Genomic DNA, 12,909 nt, shown 5'->3' with positions numbered 1-12,909 from the left:
TGTGTGTGTGTGTGTGTGTGTGTGTGTGTGTATAATATTCCCTAGCTAAATATTTTAGGTTCTCTCATTATTCCATTCCTCCTCCCCCTGCGCCTCCATCCCCTTCCTCCTAACTGCATGTGCATGCCAGGCAAGTGTTCTTCTTCTGAATTACATCCCAGCTTTTTTTCTTTACCTTTTCTTTTCTTCTTTTTTTTTTGTTGTTGTTGTTGATTGAGAGGTTTGAACTCAGGGCCTGGGTACTGTACCTGAGCTTCTTTTGAGCTATAGCTCCACTTCTGGCTTTTTTTTTCTTTTTTAGGTAGTTTATTGGAGGTGAGAATCTCACAGACTTTTCTACCCAGGCTGGCTTTGAACTACAATCCTCAGATCTCAGGCTCCTGAGTAGATATGAACTATCAGTGCTGGGTTATCTTTCCTCATTGGAATAAAAGCCAACTTGCCGCACTCTTGTTTATTAGTTGAGATACTGACATTATCCGTAGTTCTTTTATTTGCATAAATAAACACACTTGCACTTATATATTACCAGTACTGAGACTTACACTCTATCACTTGAGCCACTCACCACCCTGGCTCTTTGCTGGTCAATTGGTAGTGGAATCTTGTGAGCTTTCCTGTTCAGGCTTGTTTTGAATGGAAGTCCTCTTGATCTCAGCCTCCTGAGTGCTGGGATTGATTACAGGCATTAGCCAGTGGCATGTGGCTCCTTTATCTTTCTCTTTTTCCCTCCCTGCCTCTACCTTTCCTTCCCTTTCTAGTGTATTTTCATTTGCATTATTTGTATGCTTTTAGGTGGCCTTCCTTAAACTTGTTTTATAAACTAGATTAAGTACACACATACAAAGATACATATCAATATAAATTTATAAAAATAAGCTTAGAATGAAAAATAGGTAGATCTATCTGTCATATACACTTTGTTTTTTTTTTTTTTTTTGCTGGTCATTGGGCCTGAACTCTGGGCCTGGGCACTGCCCTGCAGCTCTTCAGCTCTTCAGCTAAAGGCTAACACTCTACCACTTGAGCCACAGTGCCACTTCCAGCTTTTTCTGCTTACTTGGTGCTAAAGAATGGAACCCAGGGCCTCATGCATGTGAGGCAAGCATCCTACCACTGAGCCACCTTCTAGGCCCCAGTGAAATGTATTTTTAAAACAGGTTGGTCCTGTGTTTGCTATTAGTATTCCACTTTACTTCATTTAGTAAGATTTTGTTAGGTTCCTATTTCCTTTGAAGTTCAGTTTAGCAATTATATTAAAGCCTAGTTAGACATGGATGTGGTTAATATTTTAAATCTATATAATTCATCTCTTATTCAATTAGAGTACTTGTGATGCTTCAGACATTTAACCATAAATAAAATTATAATGAACTGTGAGTACAGGGTTGAACTCCAGAAAATGTGAGGGAAGGTTATAAAAGTCTCATGTTTTTATATGAGTCATGAGTATCCATTCTAAAAATCTATAGTGATATTGGGTTTCTTCTAAATTGTAGAAGCCAGGTAGTATAACATAGAGACTAATGATAGTAAAAAATGAATGGTAGGTCGTATAGTAGAGTGATTAAGGGAACAGACTCAGGCTAGACTACTTGAGATTGACAAATTAGCCACATGGCCTGGTGAAATTGTATTAATTCTCAGTTACCTTATTTGCAATCTAGGCAACAGCAATAACACTTACCTCTTGGGATATAATCTCTGGCATGTAGTAAGAATGCAGTGAGTGTCAGCTACTCATGTTTTTAACATATGGTACAATATTTTGGAATACATTGTGTTTATTTCAATTTTTAGGTCACTTGCAGGTGAATGGGGTAAATATGGAATGCGATTCAATATAATTCAACCAGGGCCAATAAAAACTAAGGTAAGTCTTAGTTGTTATATTGTGACACTGAATGATCCAGGAAGAGTATAGTAATTGATTTTGTGTGAAGAATTTCCCAGGAATGTATGGGTTTGAATCCTTGGTTGCCATTATCTAGCATAAGAAGTAATGAGGGAGTCAGGGATATTAACAGCTTTGTAATGATGTGGTAAGGTCTGTATCAATCTCCTAATCTTCTAGGATTCCTTGTGCCATCCATCTTAAGCTTTCTTCCTTTCTTTTTTCCTTTCCTTTTTTCCTTTCTTTTTTTCCTTTCTTTCTTTCTTTTTTCCTTTCTTTCTTTCTTTCTTTCTTTCTTTCTTTCTTTCTTTCTTTCTTTCTTTCTTTCTTTCTTTCTTTCTTTCTTTCTTCCTTCCTTCCTTCCTTCCTTCCTTCCTTCCTTCTTTCTGTCTTTCTGTCTGTCTTTCTCTCTCTCTTTCTTACTTTCTTTCTGTCTGTCTTTCTCTTTCTTTCTTTCTGTCTGTCTTTCTCTTTCTTTCTTTCTTATTTGCTTCTGTTACTGTAAAGTGTTATTGTTCTGTATTTCTTATACCATATGGTAAAGATTCTTATTCCTTTGATCTCCTTTTAAAAAATTTTAATTTTATTGTCAAGGTCATGTACAGAGGGGTTACAGTTACATAAGTAAGGTAGTGAGTACATTTCTTGTCTAACTTGTTGCCCCCTCCCTCATTTTTCTCCCTCTTTCCCTCCCCCCAAGTACCCCCAAGTCGTACAGTTTATTTGCAACATATTGTCTTGTGAGTATTGCTGTTGTGTTGGTTACCTCCTTTGTCATTTGTCTCACCATTTTATTGTTCTCCTTCCCTTCTCTAATTCAAATAAACATATATACAATACCCAGGATGCCAAAATCAAATGCAGTGACAACAAGGGATAAACCATAGGGGGAAAAAATCACAAAAGTAAAAAGAAATCATGTAGTATGTTAAAAACAATGACCAAAAAAACCCCTCTTGTGTCTATGTGTTGGAGTTCATTTCACTTAGCATCATCTTATATTTGACCTCCCTTTTTTTAAATCATGGAAATGTAACTATATTTTCAGTTTAAGTCATGCTCCAGAAACTTATCATGAAGGTTCGGCTTTGCTCTAGGTAACATTTTCTTTGAGTCATACCCATGCTTCTGCACTTTGTCAATTATGTGTGTCATCTCACTCCTACATCTTTGTGATTGAAAAATCCTTTTGCTGGCATGATTTAACTATTATTAATAACCTTGTAGACCTCATTGCGACAGATAATTATCACTAATAATGCAATTACAGATGTTTCTCAGAATGTCCATTTTTTCTGTTTTTTCAGATGATCTCACAGATAACTTTGCCATCACCTTTCTTTTTGTTTTCATGAAAAGCAAGAATTTATGATTGCTGCAAACCCAGTCAAAATGCATAAATGTAAAAGAATGAGTACAGTGGAACATTTAGTAGGTTGTTCTGGGATGTTAAATATCACATGGAAATGGCCACATTACTTTATTTAGCAACTTAATGGGTGATGATTGGAAAGAAAATTATCTGAGCAAGAGAAACTTGATTTAAAATCTTATCCAAACCATCAAAAATAGTCTAATAAAATTAGTGGGAAAATAACTCAAAAGCATATATTAAGAGATGACAGGGTATATAACTCTGCTAAGCACTATTTGAAAAGAACTGCAGTCACAGAGGCTTCTTTCTTTGGTATGCAAGAAAGATCACCTGTTAGAGTTACCTAACTTGTATTTATTGAGTACTCACTGTGAACAAAGGTACTCAAGTGATAGAGTTCTTCCTATCAAGGAAGTTATCTCTAGCAATATAGTCATGAACTGTACTCAAATAATAGGTATATTTTTTGTTGTTGTTTTTGGTGTGCGCGTGCACCTGTGCATGCATGCACAGGTGCATGCCAGTCCTGGGGCTTGAACTTAGAGTCTGGATGCTGTCCCTGAACATTTTTGTTCAAAGCTAGCCTTCTATCACTTGAGCCACAGCTCCACTTCTGACTTTTTGGTGGCTTAATTGAAGATAATGAAGTTTCCTACTTGAGCTGGCTTTGACCCACAATCCTTGGATCTCAACCTCCTGAGTAGATAGGATTATAGCTGTGAACCACTAGTTTTTAAGTTTAAAAAAACATTGAGGTAGAGAAACTAACAAGCTTTGATAGAATGAAAATCTTCCAGTTGTTATCTTAGTCCAAAAAGACTCTGGAGGGTTTATAAGGTGCTTAGAGTCTGTGTTGTGTTTCCTACTGTGTTGCTGAAGCAAGCAAGCTTTCACTCATGTTTCAAGGCTTGAATAAAGAAAAAGCTAGCTATTGTTATTAGTGTACCTAGACCTCATCTTTTCCTGTCTCTGTCTTTCATCAGTACAAAACAGACTGGGGAGCAAGTTTGCTGAGGGTTCTTTTCTCTCTAAGATCTACTTATGTTTCATATCCTTATGCCTGTGTTTTATTTCTTTTCTGTTATTTTGGGAAGAAAAAAGAAGAAAATGAACCTTCTTATAAAAATTGACTACCTGAGTGACTGTTCTGTGTTTGCTGAATGAAAGGATAAGGTTACCACTCCCTGTACCACACAGCACCCTGCTCATATTTCACCCTTCTTTCAAAGACATTGGATTATTTGATGTTTGTAACAACTTTGTGAAATTAAAGTAAATATCTTCACCTTATACAGCAGAAACTAGGAAAAAAGGTTACATTTTTTTCTTGGCTTCTTTTCCCTTCCTTTCTTCCTTCCTTCCTTCCTTCCTTCCTTCCTTCCTTCCTTCCTTCCTTCCTTCCTTCCTTCCTTCCTTCCTTTCTTCCTTCCTTCCTTCCTTCCCTATTTCTTTCTTTTTCTCTCTCTCTCTCCTTCCTTCTCTTTTTCTTTCTTTTTTCTTTCCTTCCTCCCTTCCTTCCTTTTCCCCTTTGTTCCTTGTTATTGTTTTAGGCTAAATAGAGGTATCAGGCCTTGGACTAGAGTGAATGTAAAAAAAATTGGTTAAAATTCTGTACCTCACAAAGCCTAAGGTATGAACAGGCTGCTATGGTAGTAGCTTCCTATTTTATACAAATGTGCTTAAGTAGGAAAAGGATTGCATTTAAACACATACACATGTCCACACAATATAATTGCATTTTCTTAATTTCTAAGGGTGCATTTAGTCGTCTGGACCCAACTGGAACATTTGAACAAGATATGATTAACAGAATTCCCTGTGGTCGGCTGGGGACTGTGGAAGAACTTGCAAATCTTGCTATTTTTCTTTGTAGTGATTATGCTAATTGGATTAATGGAGCTGTAAGTAGTTTTGTGTCTTTTGTTTTTGGGGGGAAATGGGAAGCCCTATTTTAAATCCAGTTCTGGCCATGCTGAAGATATAAATACTCACTTAATATAAAATACTACATATAATAGTCTTAAAATTTTCTCAATAAATATGTCTATCTACTGATAGACATGGCTCTAAAATGATCCTTATGATTGAGCTAAATCTTATTGGGAAGAGAATCCTAATTATTATTCAATTGAGGCTTAATCATCAATTTTATCTTTAAAATCTAGAGGTTTCATTGAAAGTGCCAAAGAGATATTCTATCCAACTAAGAGATGAAAATAACTTTTTTTTTTTAAGGTCATTAGATTTGATGGTGGAGAGGAAGTATTTTTATCAGGTGAATTCAACAGCCTGCAGAAGGTAATGCCATTTCATTATAATACTAGCAACTATGATGCTAAGCTTTAAAACAAACAACCCACATTAATTGAAGTTTTCTTTTTGTGTCAGATTACCAAAGGGGAGTGGGATAAAATAGAAGGACTCATTCGGAAGACCAAAGGCTCCTAAGGCAACTTGAGCTTTCATCTTGAGTACAGTAAAAGTTAGAAATGACAAATGATACACACTCTGATCATTTGAGTACGTGTAAGATGAATAAATTGTTGTCTGATTTGGTTTGGTTATTTTTGTGGTGTTGGACTTAAACCAAGGGCCTCACACATTCTAAGGTTTCTACCACTGGACTACATCCTCAGCACTAATAAAAAATTAGCAAACATTACCCAAATCTTCTTATGTGTCAGGTCAGTGGTAGCAATTGTTTGTTCAAAAATAAGATATTTCTCTACAATTTTTTCATTTGTAGCATTTATTAACTGTACAACATAATGTGCTTTTGCTTTTTTTTTTAAATTATCCTTTAAGCAGTTGTACAAAGGAGTTTCAATTCAAGATGTCAGCTTATGGATACAATGCATCTTGATCAATTTCACCCCTTCCATTGTTCTACAGCTATCAGAACCTCACTCATCCTCTCAAGCAACTCCGGTCCATTTTCACACATGTACATTGAATGTTATAGTCATAATAGCTCTTCCTTGCCTTTATTGTTCCCCATTCCTGCAAACACATGTTTTAGCTTCCTAAACTATAAGTTAGTGTTCAAAGAAGTTATACCATTGCAGTTTTCCTCTATACATACTTTATTTAATCAAGATGTTTAGGAATACATCATATGTTTCCATATGTGTTTATAGTTTCTATGTGTCCTTTTGTTTTTCTGAGCCTGACTTACTTGGTCTAACATAAATTTTCCAGGTCCATCAACTACCCTGAAAATGACATAATCATAATATTTTTTTCTTGATGGACCAGTATATAAAATATATGACAGTTTCTTTTTTTTTTCTTTTAAACGATTTTTCTTTTCTTTTTGTTCTTAATATATATATTTTTATTGTAAAGATACTGTACAGAGGGATTACAGTTACATGAGCAAGGTAATGAGTCCATTTCCTATTGAGCATTGTTACCCCCCCTTTGTTTTTTCCCTACCATCCCTTTCTTCCCTACTTCCCCAACTGTTCCCTCCCCCCGCAGGTTGTAAAGTTCATTTTCAACATACTGTCTTGTATATCTCATTGTTACAATGGGTCAACCTGTATCCTTATTTCAGCATTTTGTTATTTCCCTTCCCCTCCCCATGTTAGAAAAATATATATACAAGATGCAGGAAACCAGAATCAAATACAGTGACAGCAGGGGTTGTACCATGGGGGAAGAACATACAAAGAAACCAAAAAGAAAAAAAAATCACATAGTACACTATAAGTACATTAAAAAGAAAAACAAGAAAGATAAAATCTCTTGTGTCCCTATCTTGGGGCTCATTTCGGTTAGCATCAGGTTATATGGTCATATGTACATAGCTTTTAACCTCTTCTGCTTGTCCTAGACATATACTAGTTATTGCAGAAAAGGGTAACCATGGGAACTATGTTTCTTTGAGTCTGGCTTACTTCACGTAATATAATTTTTTCCAAGACTCCTTTGTTCATTATCGAAAATGTAGGCTGGTGTGTGTGTGTGTGTGTGTGTGTGTGTGTGTGCATATGCACACTCGTGTGATTCAAGGTGCTAACACTTTAACATTTGAACCATAACTCCACTTCTGGCTTTTCTGGTGTTTGGAGATAAGAGTCTTATAGACTTTCCTGCTTGGGCTGGCTTTGAACTCTGCAATCCTCAGATCTCAGTCTCCTGAGTAGCTAGTATTACAAGTGTGAGCTACCAGTTCCTAGCTGTTGAGCTCTTTTTATAACTTGGCTATGACTAATAATGAAGCAATGCAAACATGTTTACTTGTAATCTTCTGCATAGATGCCCGACTAGTATTGCTGGCTAATTGAGGTCTTTGATCCATTTTGAATTGGTATTAGTGCAAAGTAACAGACAGGGATCCAGTTTCAATCTTCTGCAAATGGCCAGTTTTCCCAACACTACTCATTGAAGAGACCTTTTCCAATATATTTGGCTCTCTTGCCAACATCAGATGGCTGCAGGCATATGGTTTTATTTCTGGGTCTTTGAATCTTCAGGACTATTTCTTTTTTAGTATCAAACAATTTTTGTTACTTTAGCTCTATAGTAATGATTGAAGTCTTGAATTGTGATACCCCCAGCATTTCTTCACTTTTTTGCCTATAGGTTCAACTTTCTCAAAATCCATATATATATATATATATATATATATATACACATATATATATGAATGTAGGTAATTATAATTTTTCCATATTATAAATAAAATATATATATATATACACACATATATATATATGAATGTAGGTAATTATAATTTTTCCATATTATAAATAAAATATACCAACTTTTTTTTTTTGTCAATCATGGGGCTTGAACTCTGGGCCTGGGTGCTGTCCCTCAACTCTTCAGTTCAAGGCAAGCACTCTGCCGCCACAGTGCCACTTTCTGTTTTCTGGTGATTGGAGATAAAAGTCTCACAGACTTTCCTGCCTGGGATGGCTTTGAACTGTGATCCTCAAATCTCAGCTTCCGAAGTAGGATTATAGGTGTGAGCCACTGGTGCTTGGATATATCAACATTTTTGTGCATAAATATTTTTATAATCAGGATTTTTTTCTTATCACAGATTACTAGAAATAATGAATGAATCAAAAATTATAAGGCCTAAAAATTATAAAGCTTTTACTTTGATCATATATTTCTGATGTTTTTTATTCCAAAAGCTTGCATGGATTTATAACCCCTGAGTAGTGTAAAGACTGTGATTTCAAGAAATATTTGTCAAACATGAAGCTTATTTACCAATTTTATAAGGAACAAATGACAGCTCCTTTACAAACATGTTTAATAGGTAGGGTTTGGACTCAATAGTGATCAAGGACTGTAGTTTGAACCACACAGGAAATTCTTGTTTGTAACTTTACCTGTTCATGATTAATTACTGTATTTGAGTGTGTATGCAGTTTTTTTCTATTAGTCACCTCATTTTCTCATTATTCCATGTATTTACAAGTGGTGAGTAAGATCAAATGATTGTCCCCACTAAGAAGTTGCTTCCAGAGTCTGAAAGAGGAACAGGTATTATTAAAGTATTATTGAAGTCTGAAATAGGAACAAGTCACACACTTTCTCTGTGACAGTCTGCCCCTGGGCTGTAACCACATGAGTGTTAATCAGTAGCCTCACCCGTAACTTATCCTTAAGCATTAGTGCTGTCATTCTCTTCAGTGCCTTTTTCAAGAGTCCTGCTTCTAATGCACTAATGGAGGACTTAACACTTAAAGTGAGGATTATGCCATGTGACCTGATAGTTAACATGTGGAAACCCCCAGGAAATATTTCAGTTCCTGAGTGACAGTCATTATTTCCTTATTGATCTTATAGAAACTAAAGTGGCATGAACACATTAGCCGGGCGGTGGTGGCTCATGCCTGTAATCCTAGCTACTCAGGAGGCTGAGATCTGAGGATCACAGCTCTAAGCCAGCCCAGGCAGGAAAGTCCATGAGACTTAGAATAACGGAAGTTGCACAGTGGCTTAAGTGATAGAGCACTCACCTTGAACTGAAGAGCTGAGGGACAGCGTTCAGCCCCAGAGTTCAAGCCCCATGACCAACAAAAAAATGGTTATAGTCATAGAATTAATTTATAGAATTTTAGAGCTGGAAGTTAAAGAAAATGCCCAATGCCCAAGGTAGCTAGATGACTAACCCTAAAGAACACTGTCAATCTTGTATCGCTATCCTAATTGGATATCTGTAGAGTTCACAACTTAGAAGATAATAACAGTCTTATGAGCTATACATTTTGCAAAAACTTTTAAAGGGAAAATTCTATTGATTTTACATTGTAATTTAAGAAGTACAGGTGTCATGAATTATCATAAATTGAACATATGCACATAATACCTACACAGATGAAGAAGAAGAGAACATGACCCAGAATCTAGAAGTTTCTCATAAAATGTTTTACCTTCTCCCTAGGACTAACCATTATCACGACAACATCTTGCAGTATAGGTAAGCTGCCCTTTCAATTTATATAGAACCATGGAATAGGTACTCTTCTGTTTCTAGCCTTTCTGTGTAGCAATTGCTTGTGCGTTCTCATTGTTCTATAACATTTCATTTATGGTTTATATGACTATACAATCTTGTGCTAGTTCTGCTGTTGGTGAACATTTGGGTTGTTTCTAGTTTGTAGCTCTATCAAATACAGTGTAACTGTGAAGAAGACAGTTCTTTGGGTTAAAAATACATACGTCTTTCTCTATTTGACTGATAATTCCTGAAAGTGAAATTGCCAGATTATAGGATGTTGATAAATTCAAACTGCCAAAGGGATTTCCAAAGTGTAATTTAACTTTCCACCAACAGTGTGTGAGAATGTCCACTATACTACATCTTAACCCATGGTTAGCAGTCAAATCTTTTTTTTAATCCTTTCTAATCTCATTTTCAAAACTTGCATTTCATTAGATAAATATTGAGGCCGAAGACTTTTTGTGAGTTCATCAGACATTTTGATTTCCTCTTTTTGTGAAATGTCAATTCTACTTTCTTACAAGTTGATCAAATAGGTTCTGTTTTTAGTAGTAATGTTTATGTATTTTAGATATATAGTTTTATCAATCAGATATCTTTTCCCATTCTGAAATTTGATTTCTTTCCTCCTCTCTGGTGGTATTAGGGGTTTTGAACTTACAGAATCATGTGCTTGCTAGGCAAGTAAGCCATTACTTGTAAGTAAGCTATTACTTTTTTTGCCCAGTCCATTTTTCAGATAGGGTCTCACAATTTTGTCTGCATCTACTCCTGCTTACTATTTTACATCTGCTTTCTGAATAGCTGAGATTACAGGCACTTGCCACCAAGCCCAGTTTTTTTTTTTTTGTTTGTTTTCAGATAAGGTGTTCCTAACTGTGTCTGAGCTGGCCTCAAACCACGATCCTCCTGCATAGCTAAGATTACAGGATGAGCCACTAGGAGTCTAACTTTTCACTCCTAAAAGTATCTTTTGGGACACTTATTTCAATGGAGTACAATTTTTCCATCTATCTCTCCTATTTTATTAAGAAATATTAAGCTAGGTAATTTTTCCACATCTGCATACCATTTATATTTAGTTGGGAACTAGGAATGCATTTTGTTTATAGTGTGATATAGATGATATCTTTCATTTACCTTTCTAGATTTACTCCTCCCCCCCCCCCCCCATTTTTCATGCTGCTTTCTGCCCTACAGAGTTAGAATTGTCACATGCATACAATGGTTACTAAATAGCTGAGGTATAAGAATTTCTTGGTCTTAGAGAAGTCTATATATAGTGGCTCATATCTGTAATTCTGTCTACTCAGAAGGAGGATTGTGGCTTGAGACCAGCCCAGGCAAAAACACCCCATCCTACCCAATAAGTCAGACATAGTGGCATGTACTTTTATCCCAGCTACATTAGAGGGCATATAGGAGGCATTCTGGGGTTAGCCCTGGACAAAATAAACACAAGACATTACTTGAAAAATAACTAAAGCAAATACATAAATAACTAATAAATGTAGTATTGGCAGAAGGCTTAGGTGGCAGAATGCCTTTCAAGCAATCCTGAGCCCTGAATTCAAAAGCAACAATACCACCAGATGAGCCAGAGAGGAAGAGACACAGAAAGAAGGCTAGAAAGAGACAGAAAGAGAAAAGTTCTTCTTCTGAATCTGATACTATTCAAGAGATTAATTCCACTATGGTAATTCCAACAGTGCGAGGTTTGTGACCATTGTTACTATCAGCTCTCTAGGAAGTCTCCTCAGAAATACCACCATTATTTTAAGAATCCCAAACCTAGTAGAGTTTTGATGTTGTGATGAACAACCATTTTTTTCTATAGATGAAATACAAGAAAATATGTATGTTCTTCCTACTCTCATGTATATATAGTTATATATATCTGTCATCTGTCTATCTATCAGCTGATGTGGTCAACTATAGCAAACATTAGGATGTTTTGATATTTCTTGCCCAATAATAGTGTTAGAAGCACTAGGTTTTCATTTGTCTCTTTCTTCAGGCAATAATAATTTGACCATCTTATATTTCTGTCTTGTTTGATTATGGATTACATGTCAGCTAATCTTTTTGAGAAGAAATAAATAAGAGAGATTGATATTATTTTCTTCTTTATTTGTTCTTTATAGTTATAATATCAGTATTCCCATTTACACACTACAGGCAAAGCCAGTCTACTAATTCCATCATTTGATAACTTTTTAATTTTTGGCAGATCTCTTTTCTGTTCATTCTTGAGGGAAAGAGATAGCTCGCATTTTTTGTTATTTTTATTAATGAAAAAATGTGTAAAATGAGAACTTTGAAGCTGATGTAGGACCATAATTAACTCTTTGGCAGTAACTATACATTTTACAGACATTTCTGTCCTTGTTCCCTGCTTCACAATCAAAAGATCTAAAACCATCAACCATTACAAGTCAACTACAACCAGGATAGGATATTCTAGCTATAAATATGTGAAACTGTCACTTAGATATGGATCAAGGGAGGTTTGGGAATCGCTGGCTAGATAAGATAAATAATTATGCTAGCGTTTCTCTTCAGATGCTACTATGAACTCGTTTGAAACTATTTGCAAATAGAAACAGCAATTTTGATTGCTGATCTCAGTATGAAATAGAGAATCGACAGAATACACAAAAGTATTGGCGATAGAACATTCAGTCATCAAGATGCTATGAATCTTACATAAAATTCAGTTATGTAGTAAAAAATAGAGTTGTTATAGCTAGAAAAAAATATTTTCAGAGGTGGAAGATACCCATGGTGGAAATGAACAGTTCTACATAGAAAGAAAATCCAGGAAGTATGCAAACTAGACACTAGGATACTCAGCATCATAAATTTAATTGGAGATTACACACAAGACTTGACACAAGACAGCAATTTACTAGAATAATTATAATTTGAAACACATGAAATAGTTTAGAAAATTGAATAACATCATATTTTCTGACAGTGGACATGTAGGAAATATCAATGTCAAATCAGACAGATTTTTGGGTCATCTGGTGCTGCCATCCCCTGTTTTCAGATCAATTCGAGACAATCATTTGATAGTGATTCAAATGATTGGCAAACTGAATCTCTGGGGAAACTGTTGACTTCTGAAAACCACAAATGATTCTTTATTAATATCTTGATACTTAGGTGTTT

At 35.5% G+C, this 12,909-nt stretch overlaps 1 protein-coding gene across 1 annotated transcript in view; it reads left to right on the top strand.

Annotated features, from left to right (window-relative positions):
* Window positions 1–5,825, top strand: part of Decr1 (2,4-dienoyl-CoA reductase 1) — a 33,551-nt gene extending 27,726 nt beyond the window's left edge. The window contains exons 7-10 of the mRNA XM_042673184.1: window positions 1,801–1,873; window positions 5,024–5,170; window positions 5,505–5,567; window positions 5,658–5,825. Coding sequence (XP_042529118.1) covers window positions 1,801–1,873; window positions 5,024–5,170; window positions 5,505–5,567; window positions 5,658–5,717 — 343 coding nt within the window. The 3' untranslated portion in view covers window positions 5,718–5,825. The remainder of the gene's footprint in view (window positions 1–1,800; window positions 1,874–5,023; window positions 5,171–5,504; window positions 5,568–5,657) is intronic.
* Window positions 5,826–12,909: the final 7,084 nt, after the last annotated feature.

The sequence above is a fragment of the Dipodomys spectabilis genome, unplaced genomic scaffold, assembly GCF_019054845.1.
Source record: "Dipodomys spectabilis isolate Male_0828 unplaced genomic scaffold, ASM1905484v1 ptg000783l, whole genome shotgun sequence".
Taxonomy (NCBI): Eukaryota; Metazoa; Chordata; class Mammalia; order Rodentia; family Heteromyidae; genus Dipodomys; species Dipodomys spectabilis.
This window is presented reverse-complemented; position numbering and strand designations above follow the sequence as displayed.